The sequence below is a fragment of the Oculina patagonica genome, chromosome 8 (genome assembly GCF_052425735.1).
Source record: "Oculina patagonica isolate OP01 chromosome 8, crgOcupat, whole genome shotgun sequence".
Taxonomy (NCBI): domain Eukaryota; kingdom Metazoa; phylum Cnidaria; class Anthozoa; order Scleractinia; family Oculinidae; genus Oculina; species Oculina patagonica.
The window spans coordinates 33,549,731-33,566,147 of record NC_135765.1 but is presented as its reverse complement, the minus strand read 5'-3'; the positions used below and the strand labels follow the sequence as shown (position 1 = coordinate 33,566,147).

At 38.7% G+C, this 16,417-nt stretch overlaps 2 protein-coding genes across 2 annotated transcripts in view; both read left to right on the top strand.

The window, feature by feature from the left end:
• The window catches only part of LOC144662111 (uncharacterized), a 30,035-nt gene extending 22,977 nt beyond the window's left edge, over positions 1-7,058 (top strand). Inside the window, exons 26-37 of the mRNA XM_078522851.1 lie at positions 269-332; positions 674-763; positions 1,459-1,578; positions 2,164-2,202; positions 2,480-2,593; positions 2,846-2,907; positions 3,083-3,163; positions 3,648-3,725; positions 4,416-4,579; positions 5,052-5,081; positions 5,516-5,602; positions 6,158-7,058. Coding sequence (XP_078378977.1) covers positions 269-332; positions 674-763; positions 1,459-1,578; positions 2,164-2,202; positions 2,480-2,593; positions 2,846-2,907; positions 3,083-3,163; positions 3,648-3,725; positions 4,416-4,579; positions 5,052-5,081; positions 5,516-5,602; positions 6,158-6,336 — 1,108 coding nt within the window. The 3' untranslated portion in view covers positions 6,337-7,058. The remainder of the gene's footprint in view (positions 1-268; positions 333-673; positions 764-1,458; positions 1,579-2,163; positions 2,203-2,479; positions 2,594-2,845; positions 2,908-3,082; positions 3,164-3,647; positions 3,726-4,415; positions 4,580-5,051; positions 5,082-5,515; positions 5,603-6,157) is intronic.
• Positions 7,059-8,475: 1,417 nt separating this feature from the next.
• Positions 8,476-16,207, top strand: LOC144663984 (ubiquitin-associated domain-containing protein 2-like). The gene is made up of 9 exons (XM_078525079.1): positions 8,476-8,670; positions 10,472-10,602; positions 11,208-11,327; positions 11,542-11,645; positions 12,654-12,774; positions 13,250-13,297; positions 13,919-14,149; positions 15,082-15,270; positions 15,804-16,207. The coding sequence occupies exons 1-9, from the start codon at positions 8,640-8,642 to the stop codon at positions 15,912-15,914; spliced, it is 1,086 nt and encodes a 361-aa protein (XP_078381205.1). The 5' UTR covers positions 8,476-8,639; the 3' UTR covers positions 15,915-16,207.
• The last annotated feature ends 210 nt before the right edge of the window (positions 16,208-16,417 follow it).

The window sequence follows — 16,417 nt, the reverse complement described above, 5'->3', positions numbered from 1 at the left end:
AAACATGTAACCAGGGGCATTGACTTCTTCTCCTGTACGAAGAATTCAGACAAAGGCCTTTAATTCACTGATATTTCTTGTACAACACAGGAAATGCCGTTCAAATATGTTTTTACGGTATGACTATCTAAAAGATTGTCTGTGATGTAAAAAAATCTGTATTTTTAAATCGAAGATAACCTGAATATATTAAGATTTTACTGTGTGTGTATCAGCCTTGGTTGCAGCGTTAAATCGTTTAATTTATTTTGATTTATCTTCACTGTAGATGTGTCAGCGGAAGTACGCTACTCCATACCGCCTCATTCTTTGGAGCAATACCAGTCATCAAGGTACATTTCGTGACAGTTATACGGTGTAAATCTTAATCTCAAACGCCAATAAATCACGCAGATACCCATTTATACACTGTAAGAGAAAGTGTTTTTGCCCAGAAACATAACAAAGAAACACGGCTAGGGCACAAAACCGGAATGCTCGATCCGGAGTACAACGTACTAGCTAAAAGGTCATCAGCCTTCCGAAGGAAAATAACTCACACGGATACAAAATGCTAACAATCCGAACAGTCAAAATCTTGGGCAGAGCACATCCATAAAAAGAAGCGATAGATATTTAATCATATTTTCTATTTTATTTTTATCTTTTTTTGTTTTGTTTTGTATTTTTCCAGACCTTGCTCTCTGAGGGAGTAGATGTCAACATCTTGGACTACAAAGGGGCCACGCCCCTGCATAGAGCCAAAGACGCGGCAACTGTCGAGGTATGTAAAACGTTTATGATTTGCATCTTAATTTTTTTTTTTTTTTTTTTTTACAAGAAACTAAGTTGAAGGGGGTGGTGGTGGGAATCGCTCGGAAAAATGTCACGTGGGCTTGTCGTCAGGTCGTGAACGCCTTTTTTGTTACTTAGCAACGTACCTTTTCACTTCCACTTTTCCTCTTCCCGACTGTAATATAAATTCATGTAAGGAGTTCGGAATTTGAAAATAGCTCGCAATCCCGTGTCATACATAGTGGTGGAAGTTTATCTCGCAGTTTTGCGCGACTTATTCTCTGGCGGTGTGTACAGCTGTTTTGACTTGGCTGTTCGACCGTTTCAACGCCATGCATAATTTGAATTTGATGCTCGTCCTGTCCTTGCTCGAAGGGTTTTTCTCTTAATAGACCATTTTACAGTTGCCTGCTTAGTGACCTGGCCTTTGAATGGAAGTGAGGCTGGAGGTGACCTTGTTTTGATACAGACCTCACTGCTTTTGTTGTGTAAATCATGAGTGTTAGTTTGCATTTACATGATAAAGCAGGGAGGTTTGTATCAATGCAAGGTCACCCTCAGCCTCACTACCATGCAAAGGCCAGGTCACTTCGCGGGCAACTGTAAAATGGACTATTCTCTATTAAATTTAAATCCTATTTGCTGTGTTATCCGGTAGTAATGTTTTTCCATTGGTTTATACAGCTCCTCCTGGAAGCAGGATCAAACATAGACAGTGAAGACCACGATGGGAACACTCCACTGCATGTCAAATGTTACGGTGAAAGCGGGGAACCCACTGACTTAGAATGCATTGAAAAGATGGTGAGATAAGCCACAGCAATCCTAATCATACACAACCACAGATTTACCACTCACCATCCATCACACACTCGATCTATAATCTATATTTTATTCGTACGCTATAAAAGCAATGCAACCTGTTGTCTTTTGCTTAAGAACCCAATGTTATGCTCTCAAACCTCACGTTCTAGGCTGGGTTGGGGAGTGGGGAGGCATAGTCAATGGTTTACGATGGTTAAACGAGGAAAAACGACATCACATGCAGTAAAGGCAGTGCCAGTTGTGAAATCATGCACATTACAGCTGCGGCAGAATCAACACACAGTTGTCGTAAATCTGAACCTCTATTTTTCTTTCAGAATCGTTACGAGAAGTAAAAATGGCGAGAAAACAAATGTCGCGCGTGAAAATTTCATGGCGGGTTGTTTTTTCGCTTGTTTTGCGCTTCGAGAGTCTTTCGTCAATCATGACACGAAAAAGTAACCTCCGGTCAGGCTTTCTGATCGCAGGTTGACAGAATAGAAGCCTTACAGCTCTGTTTCCTCTAAATATTTCTGTTATTGTCCTTTAAAGTGAAAAAAAAATGTGTTTTTGTTATTTGTGCAGCTGATGAAAGAAGCTCCACTCAACATCAGAAACAACCGGGTAAGTATCACGAGATTATTTGCGTGTTTAACTTCATTTCTTCGACTTGCTTGAGCAATTTGGGTAACAAGTGGCAAATCACGTGATCATGGGATCACGGGAAGAGTTTCATTTTCTTACTTATTTATTCAATCAAAAGCTAGTGCAAGAATTCAGAAGTTTTCACGGTCAGCGTAGCACGAAAGGATGACATGTTGCTTAGAAACTTCTCTAACTGACAAATACCGTGGGCTCAGTCGTTTATTTATTTTAAGTTTCTTCTTTTGTTGTTCTTTAGGATTTGATGCCAATTCACTGTTGCGCCATGCAAGGTCGCATAGACGCCATTCAAGCCCTCCTGTTCTTTGACACTGAAGGGAGCATCAAACAAAACTTAGAAATGGAAAACGAGGTACTTTAGAAATAAAACATCGTATTTTTTGCTGAAAAACGCGTCTATCAGTCAACTCGTGGAGACAAAAACTTCTCCGACCTAAAAACGAGGAAAACGAGGTACTTTAGAAATAAAACATCGTATTTTTTTGCTGAAAAACGCGTCTATCAGTCAACTCGTGGAGAAAAAACTTCTCCGACCTAAGTGTAGGCATGGGATGCATTTGTACAAGTACTGATCAATGAATTATTATTATTTTTATTACTACAGAAGAGTCCACCCAGTCTCCTTCATTTGTCAGTGGCCAACGATTTCCTTGACTGCGCAAAATGGTAAGCACGCATTTTAAGTTTTGCAGTAAGGTTTTCAAGCACGTAGTTCTGCATATTGTTAACATGAAAAAACTAAATGAGGCGGATTTCAAGTGTTTATCTGAGTAGCTGTCTTTGGTTCCAGTCCTGATTGTTTTAGTATGATGTAATGATGACTTCTGTTTGTTTGTTTTAGGTTGGCAGAAAACAAGTTTGAATTCAAAGAAAAAGAAACAGATTTACTTGTGCATAAGATCCTGCTTGAAGAAGTCCCTTGGTAAGAAAACACTGGTTTTTACTTGCGTACTATGCAGACGGATCTTTCGCTCGTAATGCAGTTGGGAGAACAAGTGCCAGTTGATGGCGCGATAACCTCTCCGAGAAAAAACTGAGCCGGCCGTTTGTATCCCAGAAGTTGCTTAGCAACATGACGTATTTGTTAATAATAATAATAATAATAATAATAAGATTTTTATTCACGCAATTTGGATCCGGAGTACCCATGAGCGCTCGCGCTAGTTATTGATTGGATCAAATAACTTTGAAAGCTCTTCGAATGCTTCAACGAAGATTTCCCAAAACTGGCTGGTAAACGGGGAGAGATAGCGTGACGAACGAGGAGAGAATGCGTGATGAATGAGAACAGAGTGTGTGACGAGCTCACACAACGTAATATTGTAATTGACATTGTAATCGAAAAGGGATGAGGAAGAGGATGGCAATGATAATATTGTTTTCTCGTTATTGTTGTTTTTGTCCAGTGCCAATCGTGTGGAGACGGTCAGATTTCTCCTGGAGAGGGGCGCTTCCGTCAATCCTGCATACCCTGGAGGAAATACGTAAGTCTGTTACTACAATTCTCTAGGCTTCAATTAAATCTAGCATAGTCTATTTCGCAGCCTAGGTCGGTAAATGTAAATGTATGGGGTGGTCGCATATTAACGAGTTTCTCAAACTAATCACTAAGTTACAAAAGGAAAAAAGCAAGCCCTGTTGCTCAAAGTAGTACTCCTTGCACCATGCAGCGTAATGCCATTCCGATAAAATCGTCTTTGTATACGTATCACCAACAGAAAGTAGGACAAATTTGTTCTTTACGCAACGGTGAATCCTGTATCATCAGTTGTCGCAGTTACCGCGTGTGAAAATTGTCTGTCCCCTCCCCCCTCCCGAATCGAAGGGGGGGGGGGGGCGAGAATCCCATATAAAGTATACAGCGACGATCTTCGTTCCTTTCACAAGGGTTGAACTTCGTAGCTTGGTACTGCTCAGCTTGTTTTAAACTAATACTTTAAAAGGTCTTGAGGTGGTATAAAAAATGCAGTAGGAAGGACTCCTCAGAAAAAATTGGACAGGGTTAAAATAAATTCGAGTCGTGCCCACAAAACACGATTCCGGTACATTTTTGGGGGTACCTTTTTAAAATGTCTGATGACCCGAATGTCTGGAATGAAGTTGCATTACACGTTGTAGTAGAGAACTTCCAAAATGCCATTTCTAACCGTTAAAATGTTGTTATCACTTTGCAGTGCTCTTCATCTCACAGCTGGCCTGTCAAACGCTTCAGATCTGTTGGAACTTCTGCTGTCCTTTGACGCCGATGTGGATGCCATGAATGATGATCTGTGTAGCCCGTTGTTTTACTCCACTCAGTCCAATAATCTTTATGCTGCTAGTCTTCTGCTAAATCATGGTACGTGATACAAAATGTTTTGTATTGTTACTACAGTACTCGCGTGTGCTAGAGCTTTTATCCCGAGCAGGCTTGCTACAGGTCAGGAAATTGTCAGGAAAAAAAATAAAATTCTTGAAGGTCAGGGAAAAGTCAGGGAATTTTCTTTTCAGTCACGGAAAATCAAAATTTTGAAGAAAAGCCAGGGAAAATTGAAATTGTAACACCCCTAATTTCATACCATTGACTGCTAGAAGAAACATTTTAGGTCAATGTGATCTCAGCGATGTTTTTTTTTTGGAAGTGGAGGATAAAGGCCACTACTATATATGTTTGTATTCATTTGGTTGGGGAAATTCTATTTTTATCAGGGAAAGTTATGGGAAAAGTCAGAGAATTTTGAAAACTGATGTCTGTGGCTATGCGCTTTAATAAAGACACCTTGATTTTCACATTTTCAGAAACGCGTTTCTTTTGTTTTTGCTACACACAGGTGCCAATGTAAGAACAAGAAACCTTCAAGGTATGAATTTTGTTGTCTTCTTTTTCTTAACAAACTTTCGTATTTTATATAGTGGGACAATTATTTCGCCCGTCGCTCTCCGTTACGGCTACGCTGCCCTACACAGGCGCCCCTCCCCCGGGTACAAGGTACCCTGATCGGTACAGGGGCCCCGGGTACAAGGTACCCTGGACTATACACGGCCCCCCGGGTACAGGGTACCCTGCCAAACAGTGTATTTTTTGCAAATGCGCTTGGCCTGTACAGGGCCCCCCGGGTAAAAAACAGAGTTTGCGCTGTATTGAACTCGGGCAAGGTAGGGAGTGTTCTGGCACTGGACTAGCCAAATGACTTGAGGTTAGAAAACTTCGGTTTCCGCTTCGAAAATGATGTCTTTAAAATAGCTAGCAAATGAGACCTCAATGGCCGGCTATTTTCGTTTGTTACTTTTGCAGGATTGACAGCCTTCGATTTTATCTCTGACTTTGAGGAGTGGATTGAATGCGGCTACTTCAGCGAAGAAATTAAAGCCAGATTAAAAGGTTTGTTACCCCCCCCCTTTTTTTTTTGTGGTTTTCCCCTTCCCCCCCCCCCCCCCCCCCTCTCCCCCCCCCCCCCCCCCCCCCCCCTCCCCACTCCTCCAGACCTAAAATTCTTATTTTTCGTACCCTGTCGCAGACCAACCGATTTTCAAAATTGGCAAATGCAAATATTAACACAGAATTGCGTTGTTCTTAGACGAAACCAACCGTAAAGATATTATAAAACATTTCTTTGCAAAATCGAAAGTTTCAGCTCATTCTTTAGAGTCAGAAGTGAACTCCAACTTAACTGGATAAAATTCGAGAACACATCTAGCCGCACATATCCGTAAATTCTCTTAACACTAGTTCCCATATAGTTTTCTAAGTTACTTGATTTGAGAATTTTTTTCAATACAGAGTCCGTCCTTGTACTGATGTTTAAGGAGAAACTTGGAGAAAGTCTAGGAGAAACTACATTGTATATGTCAGTTAGGGAAACTGGTATCATTTCAGACGGTTTTGTCATACCGATTAACTGTACAAAATGTAATGGCGTTTATTCTAATTTTTCAGCCTATAGTCTCAAGCATGCAAGAGATCTGGTACGAGCGATAACCAAGAAAGTGAAAAACCAACCACCACCTGCCACGTCACAGTTTCCAATGGGGCGATCCCAGCCTGCTTTGCCAGCCATCGGAGGTGGTCACGTGCCGCTCATGCTTCCACCAATCCGAAAAGGGGCGGCCAGTTAATAAACCGCTCGATAGATTGGAATCTCTGCCGGGACGTTCAGTGGGATAAAACGATTACTAACTGGCTTTCTTGATGCCGTTTGTGATGACGCGAGGATTGGTCTAAGAGAAAAAAAAAGCGGGAAAGGCTTTTCCGGCCACAGGAACACCTACTAACACCTTGTTAGGGTGAACAGGGTGCCCAGTCTGAACCTTACAAGAATTGACTGAGCCCGCCGCGGTGTTTGCTAAACAACATGACGTAAACCACGTGGCAACAAGCTCACGCTACAACTTTAGGCTTGCTCACGAGTGTTATTCTGTTGATTGGTTAATAATTGTGGCCCCTGTCAAAGATAAATAAGAAGCTAGTTAGCGGTAACCACCAGATAAATCACTATCCAGTGGACTGGATAGCGTAGCTCGTTTTGTCAACTTATTCACTGGATAGCGATTTATCCAGTGGATACGTTATCAATCCTTTGAACAACTTGGCCTAGAACTAACGGTTGTCGTAAGCAGTGATCTTTTTTCTCGTTTATATACAACGCAACTTGGAGGGCGAATACGCGGTAAAAGAAATGCGAATAAACGAATTTAGTAGACACGCGTGGTGTATTGCAAATCGAATATTTTTGGATCATAAATACCAAATATTGTAAGGTTTTGATTGCTATTTTTATAGTGTTAACTCAGAAAATCGGACTACTCGCCGTTGTTTTAAATAAATGATAGTCAAAACCTTGAAGGCATTGTAAATAAACATTGTTGAAAAGTACATACGTTTATTTTTTTAGTCCCATCTATCACTTTGCAGACTGATCGGCGTATAATTCCCCTTACCATGGGTTCCTGACCTTACTTATATATGCTTCCACACTTACAAACATACATCTTCTTACATGCACACAGGAGGCATTTTTTTTTTTTTTGCAACTTGTAACTTCACCGGGTTTTCGGAAAAAAGTCACTGGGTTGGCCAATTTCCCACTGGGTCGACTTATTTGGGCTCGTTTTTTAAATAGGTTTATTCGACAAAAGCCATACCGCACAGTCACTGGGGAAGCATAAAAATAGGCGGGTAAAATCAAAATATTTCACTGGGTATGGGGAAAATAATCCACTGGGTCTATTTATACAGAAGGATGTACTATCATGTGGAATGTCGTTGTATTGATTTTCCGTGTCGTTTAGGGCCTTTTAAAGGGATAATTGTGAAAACTAACACAGTGAAATCTTTTCGGATTTTCTAGCTGAATATTACTGAAAGTGGCAGTAACTTTTAGGGAACAAAATCTCATTACCTGCGATTTGCAAGCTGTTGCAACCTTTCCGAAAATCGTAGCTAGCGTTTTCCCGTACTCAAAACAACATTTTTGCCTTTCCGAAAACAACAGGTGTTATATTTCCCATATTACGAAGTTTCGAGGTGACATTTTCACTAAAGAAATTTTGAGAGGATAACAGGCCTTCCGAACAGATATTCAACGAAATGATCCGTTTGGTGCCCCTGCTTATGACAGCCGAGGTCCTTGCTTGTTCCCTGATAGGAAATAAAAAGGCTCGGAAATTATTAGAATTTGGACGAAACGCGTACGTGTGAAATTATCGGCGAGAGAAATTATTAGAATCGTGACAAAAAAAAAAATAAAAATGCACAAGCAAGTAACTGGACAGGGCCGTAACCCGACCTTTTAATAGCATAGACGAGGCAAGATTTTGCTAGGAAGTTCTGGGCGCATGCCCTTCAGAAAATTTGAAGAACTAGAAACTCTGAAACTCTTTCTTTAACATTTTCATAAGGTATTTCATGAAAAAAAAATCAAACTTGTTCAACTGGGGATTATTTTCCCAACCAAACTGTTTTGTTTTTAATTGTAGGTCGAAATCAAGACGAGGCAAGTGCCTCGTCTTGCCTCTTGCTAGTTGCGGCCCTGCTCGTGGAACGGGTTAAGCAATGATTACCACAGCAATGACAAATTACCAATTATTGTTTACAGCGTAACTCGTTACATTTCCTTACTTTAAAATTTTTGAAGTTTAAAATTGTCTCGAATGTCACTTCTAAAAGATATGCGAAAAAAAAAGAAATCCTGAGAAAGCGTGACCCAAATTCTTGAGCCGTTAATCCAATGACCAGCGGACGTCGCTTGTACACATGCGCACTACAGAAGGACGCCATTTTGATTCCGAAGGTGTTTTTCTCTTGTTCAGAAGAAATCCGTCTTTGTTTTGGTATTCTTTCCAAAGAAAACGTATTTTTAGCAATCGAGAGAACAAGAAGACAACAAAGAGGCATCTTTGCATCCATAAAGCGCTATTAAATGTTCCCTGGCACATCTTCGACGGGATTTTGTGAGTATAAACAAACTTGATTTTTTTAATTTAGCCAAATATAGGAGATTGCCTCATTCCAAATAGTCAAAATCTGCCTTTTACATTGTAGGATATCGTTGTCTCCTCATAGGCGTACGAGGCGGGGGGGGCGAGGGGGGCTGCAGCCCCCCCAGTGCTAAAATTTTTCGGGCAAAACACTAAGAATTCGGGCAACAAGCCAGAGAAAAAATAAAAAAAAATTAAAGCAGACAAATCTCAACATTACAATCAAAACGAATTATGTCAACAGAAAAAGTATTGGAAAGATACCGAACTTTGTGGTTCAAAAAATCCAAATTTCTCAGTTCTTTTCCTCTCGCAAATTGCTATGATCATATTCAATTTTTCTCGCAAATTCTGCATGATTCAGCTGCAATCAGCTATTCCATAGCTTGAACGTTTGCGCGCGGTGGACCCAGTTTAAGACCTTGAAACAAAGCTGCGATACGGTTACAAATATAATGAAGCTAATGCTTTTGACTCAAATGAGCTCAAAAATTTTAACAAAATGTTTCAACCCATTCATTCCTGAATGTTTCACACAATTCAAATAACTTTCAAGTGGGGAACTAAAAACAATGTTAATTGCCTCCCAAAAATACTTGTATTTTTGCTGAACTAAAGTGAATAAATAAAATATTTCCGAAGAAAAAGGATTCAGTGCATTGACATCTTCGGACAACGCCACGAGATTAATTAAAGAACTACCGTTTCCTTTAAACAAGCAGGCAAGGTTTGTACACAAGTATTAACGCACGTTCTGTTGTCCATTTCGCATGCTTCTTTATTCGGCTTTCAGCCCATGCATTTTTTTTTCGGGCAACAAGGTCTCCGCCCCCCCAGGTCCGAAGGTGCCCGTACGCCTATGTGTCTCCTTTAAGGGTAATGTTTGAATAACCTTAAAGAACGTTTGTGAAGGATCCCATGTCCTTATGTCTGTTAGAAAAGTTGTAATGTTGACATAATGTATTCGTATAAATGTTACACCAGTGGTTACACTTTTAAAAACATGGAGATGTTTCAATTTGTAGTATGACATTATCTAGTACGTATGACCAGATAAACACGCCTTTTTAATGTGTTAATGATCATGTTTATTTGCGCCAGTCATTATTTCTCGTCTGTACTAATAACTATAAGTAAGCCTTACCTTAAGTAAAGTACATGCACATGTCAACAAGCACAAATGATCTGATAGTCTCTCTAGACAGTGAGCAGTCTCCCTATTTTTTGTGCTGAGATCATTAGCCATTACGTTCAATTGTGGACCTGCCAATCATCTATAATGGCGGTTCAATGCAAAAATAGACTGATCACTATCTGATGTCTTGTTTATCTTGGGTAGACCCTACATTGTATATTTTTCGGTAGAGGTTTACCGATGTTTCAGCATTGCAGCCAGTAGGCTAACTGATATTTGTCGGTAAGCCCATAATTTCTGAGGAAGGCAGCAATGCCGAAATGTCAGTAAACCTCCATCAAACAGTATAGCACCTGGATAAACAGTTTTACTCTTTTCTTATTATTTGTAGATGCTACACAGTTTTAATCAACTTGTCTCTCTTTCCCCCCCTTTTACCCCACTCAGGAGATGTCAGGGATTAAACCCCCAAAAATCTCATACTTGAACTACACTTCAGAAGTTCATGTAGTGTCTGTGATTGTTTGTTAATTCCTCATAAAATTCAAAGCCAAACAGCAAGCAGCTCAGTCAGAGACACTATGCGTACATATGTATATGAAAATCAATTCTAATTTATTATTATAACATTTTTTGTAGACCATGCACCACTCAGTAAAGGCCTTCTTGTTTTAACTGGGACAGCATCCTTTTTTAACATCCTTCTTGCATCATCCACAAAACATTTTTTGCCAAACAACCCATGGATTCAGATTGCCCGTAACTCAAAGGTACTTGTCAATATTGTTTGTTTTATTAATTTTAGTCTGTAGATATGACCACTATACCCTGTCGAAACTGGTGGTCTTATCCCACTGCTCAGAGTTCCTGGTTCATTCTGTCTCTGGAGATGTTCTCATACTACAGACATTGCCTGTTTGTGGTATTCAGAAATAGTTTTGTGGCCAGTTTGGCTAGAATAATTTAACAATGTAAGTTTTACAATAAGATCAGAGCCATGTAAGTAATATAAACTGAATAGAAGAGAGGAACATTTATTCAACAGAAGGCTTTGCCTTCCAGGTATGAAGGGAGGGCGTGGAAATTAAAGGTTTTCTTATTTTTTAACATTGGTGTGTTTTGAATAAATTTGTACTTAAAATTATGTACACAGTTTACTAGTAAGAGTTTTGTTTGTGGTATTCGTAATTACAGTAAAATGCTAATTTTTGATGATAACAAGGCCCAGTATACAGTTGTACACTGAATATGTACAAAATAGTGCTCTCGCTGTGTCCACAAGGGAATGATTTCATGTCCATTAGATTTAAACATGACTGTATTTTAAACTCAAACATACAATTTTTTAACTGATAGTGTTTTTGTTTTTTGTTAGTTATGGCAGGTTTTATCATCAACTTTGTACTACTCAAGCACTAGAAATTTGATCTGTGGCTCATTCCTTCTTTACTCTTTCCGGATCTTTGAGAGACGATTTGGATCTAAAAAATATGCAGTAAGTTTTTTTTTTTATTTTTTTTAATAAAACTCTTTTCTGAAATCTATAAGGGCTCATTAACTTGTGACATGTTTATAGTTTTATGTGATTTACATGTACTTACAAATTTAGTTAACTGAACCTGTAACATTTTTTTATTCCTTAGTGGTGAAGTTTGCAGTTGACATGCAGATGAACATCTTTATTTCTTATTTTTTGTTGTATTTTCCAGTCGTACATTTTTAGCACCACTGTGATTGCCATTGGACTTCAACTGACCACCATCTCTGTGTTAAAACACTTTGGTCATGAAGTGGGACTACCTCCACCAGGACTGTATCTTTTAAACTTTGTAACAATATGTCATTGGAAAAGTCCATGGTATGCTTGGAAGCTATATGTACTGTACATAAGCTTGTCTATCAATTTTTTAATGATCAAAAGATTCTGAAGTGTTTTGCACTGCTGTAATTTAGGGATGTAGCAAAGAAGAAACTACGCTGGCTCATTGACAAATGTAGTCAGCTCAAAATGCTTCTCAACTACTAGTTTGATGTGTATTTTCCTTTGTTCCAGATTTAATTACCATAATCCTTAAACCAAAAAAACAAAAACAAATCAAACTACAGTCGAAGCTCTCGTAAGCGGACACCCCCGGGACGCGAAAAAAGTGTCCGTAACTGGAGCTGGCTGCTTACGAGAATGGAATTCGTAAGTGGCCACTAGAGGTGTTGGGGATAGATGGCCGCTTATGGGAGCTTACCCAGCTAACAATAACCGGACAGACGTGGATGACGACAAAACAAACACTTAAATGTGGTACTGTAATTACTATAAAATCATTGTGACGAACGGCGATGTGAATTCGACTGATAAAAACAAGATACAAAGGTTGTTAATAGGATTTTCTTTGGAGCGTTCACTTATGGGAGCTTAAAAACAAAGAAAAAGTCTAATTCGTAATCTCTGAAAGTGTCCGCGGCTGTTTACGGGAATGTCTGCTTACGAGAATGTAAAAATACAGAGTTTGTATGGGAGTTAAAACGGGGTTTCAACCAAGGCGGCTGTAAGTAGAGCTATCCGCTTACGAGAGTGTCCGTTAAGAGAGCTTCGACTGTAGTTTGAAATGACCCGTAATCGAATTTACACCATAACATGTCTCATGCACAAAAAAAGTAATTTAAATGGAGCATACAATTGAAATTTGTCATACTTAGCCATTTCCAGCAAAAAAGATGCAAAATGATCCATCAACTTCTTTCAGAAAATTGTGTTATCCATCTTTGTCCAGCGGATGCAGTTCAAGTTTGTTTCCTTACATTGTATTTATACCAACTGAGCTAGGTTTGGGATGCTTTATGCAACGCTTGTGAAGTATTTCTGTGACATTCCACCCTCTGACGCAGCTGCATTCCTTGGCTTGCCAGTCTCAGGAAAAATATTAACTTACTCCATAGCACTACAGGTCAGTAAAATGGTACAAACTGATTCCAAGATCACTTGATCAACATCTAACTTCTCATTACATTTTCAATACATCGTCAAGCAGGCAGGTAATGAGAAGAAAGACAATCATCAACTAAGTGATAATATATTTATTGTGTCGATGTACCACTAAATTATCAGAATTGACGATAAAAATAATTTGCATTTAGTAAGGAGAATTGATATTTTGAGCTTGTTTGAACCCTTGTGGTTTCACAGTTACATGTACAATTTTGTATGTACATGTACTTTGCTATGTTGACAGTCCTGGTACACAAACCATAACAAGAAAAAAATTATGCACATAAATATGAATTGTACTTAACACTGGCATGAATTTGAAACCTTATATCCTGAGGCTTTTTTGAGCCCAGATACATGGATTAGATGTGCATTTGCATCAGTTACCGGTACATGTATAATATTTTTCCATTTCTATTTTTTTAAATAAACAGATGTTGTTGTCCAGTAAGGAATCACTTTTGGCTGGTATCTGTGGAATGGTTAGTTGAATTAAATATTTTGACCTACATGTAGCTATGGGAGATATCTTTTTGTGTCTTTGAACGAGCTAGAAATGACTAATATAGAGCTGTAAAGCAGGGTTCATACCAGTCATAGAAAACCTGAAAAGTAAAGGAATTTTAGAATTTCATTTTCCAGGCCGGGAAAGTCATGGAATTTAAGTGTGGGTCATGGAAAGTCATGGAAAATGGTATTGATTGTACAAAATAAATTAGGCTGGTTATTTTTTGTGAAGAAAAGGGTAAAAATGTACCTGAATAAAGATACTTCTTGGAAATTTCCAAGAAAATGGTCAAATTTAGGTCATGTCCAGAAAACTTTAAAAAGTCCTGGAAAAGGTCATGAAAAACGGTTACAAAGCTCAAAAGAGTATGAACCCTGTTAAGTCTTGAAAAGCATCTTGGAATTCTCCTCAGTTATCTCTGACAATCTTTAAAAAAATTCTAAAAATGATGTAAATTTTTCAGAAACGTTGGCATGTCATGGCCATCTGGCAATCTTTGAAAAATCTCTAACTATATTCAGCAATCTTATTGGGAAAAAATTAATATTCAGAAAGGTTGCTAAAATTTATATTCATGTTTCCATTATCTTTACAGGTGGCAGGAGTTATTTATAGGCTCAATTTCTTTCAAGTTCAACAGTGGCTCAAGCTTCCTGACTCATTGACTTCCACTGTGTCTAGAACTGTTGGTAACATGTTTGCTTCAGACAATCCCCCTGCTCAGCCGTATGCCATGGGTGCTACACTGGAAATACAGCGACTTCAACAGATAGAACATTATGAACAGCAAGCAATGAGAGCAAGGATGGGGCATCTAAGAAACAGGGTACGTAATACTGTAGTTAAGTACTCATGCCAGCGTGCTTTTCAAAGCCATTTACTGTCATACATTGTTTAAACGGTAACTACATGTAGTCAGTCATGCGGGGCAGATACAGTGTAGCAGCTCTCACAAGCTCTCACATGAATGGCTCACTACCCATTGACAAGAGAACAATCAACAGCATAATTTGTGATGCATAACATGAAGTAGTAACCAAGGTCTGCAGGGTTCCCAGACTACCATTCTCGCAAAATTTTAGCCAAATTTCAGGGGTGTCGTCGTCTCGAATTTTTCTTTGATGCCTTCTGGAAGTCTCGATTTCTTTTGCAAGGCTTAGAAGGTCTCGAGCTCACAGAAAAGATATCAATTTTGCCATCTCGCAAAGTCTCACATTTACCATTCACACCTCTATCTGGCTAAAATCAGTAATTGCAGTCAGTTTATTTGACAGAAACAGGCTTAACTGTCATGTGCTGGCACAACAACAACAACAATACTTTATTTACCCACGCGACACCTAGGAGCGCAAGCGCTCGTTAAAATGTGTGCGTGAACGCAAAATTGTATAAAAGGAAAAACAAAATTATATAATTATCTATGTAAATATGTAAATATGTATAATATAATAAATATGTATAATAATATATTAATATGTATAATACTCGTCTAGCTTTAATTATGCATTATCAATGAATTAATTATATATGCATGTCTAATCAATTAATTTATTTATTTATCAATCAAATGAATTACTTAAATTCATTTAAATTTACATTAATTAATTGATTATTAAACAATTATTTTACCTTATTTAACCAAGATTCTACTCAATGCCCGAGCAGAAAATCTATAATTTTTGAATCTCATAGCTACATGTATGTGATCTCCTAGATCTGTGAATAAAACAATATTTTCAAACCTTTACATTTTGTTAGGGTCCTCCAAGAGTGGGCCAAGGCTATGCAGATGTTCTAGTGCCCCCGGGTGGTGGAGGCTGGCTGTGGGGTGGGGCAGCTGACAACAACCTACTGCAGCCGCCACTGAATGATTGGCAGGACAGACACCCTGATCTGGACAATGCAAACCTTCCCCAGCAACCAACTGTAGAAGTATCTGAAGAGCAGGTTTGTATTAAATAGATTTAGCCAAACCTAAAAGCAAAGCTCCCAGTTCATTTACTTTGCCATTGGCATCTGACAAATGCAGACAGAAAATAAATTACAGTTCAGAGTTGTATGTCGTACTTGTCAATGAGCCCATGATCCAATGAAAAATCATTACCTCGGTTTTAAGTTTCAAGTTTTTTTGAAGAACTGTTGTTTGTCTTCTTCATTGAAATTGGTTCATCATTTTATGAACAAACGTCACCATCGTTTCCTCCCTGTTAATGTTTCAATTGGTTAGTCAGGGTTGTCGCTAAGGGCTGGCTGCCGGCTAATTTCACTGGCTGAAAGAGAACATAAATCTGGCTAAAATTTCACATGAAAACAAAGACTTGGGTAAACTTTTAGAGCTGCCAAGGTCAGAAAGGCCAGCTGGGCTTGTTGGTGAGACGGCTAAGCGTTTTCTTAGCTACATGTATTGTTCAAAGTGGCCTGGTTAAAGCAGGTGCACTGTAATAAGTCCAAGTCTAATGTTCTCTTTATTTTTCTTTTAGGTTCAGACATTAGTAGAGATGGGATTCTCTAGACTGGCTGTGCTTCATGCTTTGACGACAAGCAACAATGACATTACTGTGGCCACAAATATCTTGCTGTCACAATCATAGAAACAGACTTGTCATGGAGTAAACAACTGCAACATCAAGTCATGACAAACTTTGAAATTCTGTAAATAGTCATGTAAAAATCAGATTTTTAAGGACTTGAGTTTGTCAGAATAGTTATATAAAATTGTTTTATTTGTAAAAAAAAAGAAAGAAGTGAATCTGGTTTATAACGATGGTTGCTTGAAGGAAGTTTAAGTTGTTAAACTGAAAACACTGTGCAATAATGTACTTGGTGTAGTTAAGTTGACAAAGAATTAAGACTGGAATTAAATTTCCTCCGATAGAAAAAAAAACATTTTCCTTGTGTCGTCTTTAAAAGCTTTCATGGATTAATCATGGTTTCACAATCAGTTAAATCCTGGTCAAACGGATGCGACATTTGAACGCAACATAGTTGCACATTGGGCCACCCTTTTGCAACATGTTGGATGATGTCGGATCAAGTTTGAAAATGGCCAAATCTGATTGGCTGTTGAAAACTTGTTCATTTAATCCACAATCTC

Coding starts and splice junctions, on each gene's coding strand:
- LOC144663984 (XM_078525079.1), top strand. CDS start 8,640: ATGTTCCCTGGCACATCTTCGACGGGATTTT. Junction 8,671..10,471: donor CACATCTTCGACGGGATTTT/GTGAGTATAAAC, acceptor CATTTTTTGTAG/ACCATGCACCACTCAGTAAA. Junction 14,150..15,081: donor TGGGGCATCTAAGAAACAGG/GTACGTAATACT, acceptor ACATTTTGTTAG/GGTCCTCCAAGAGTGGGCCA.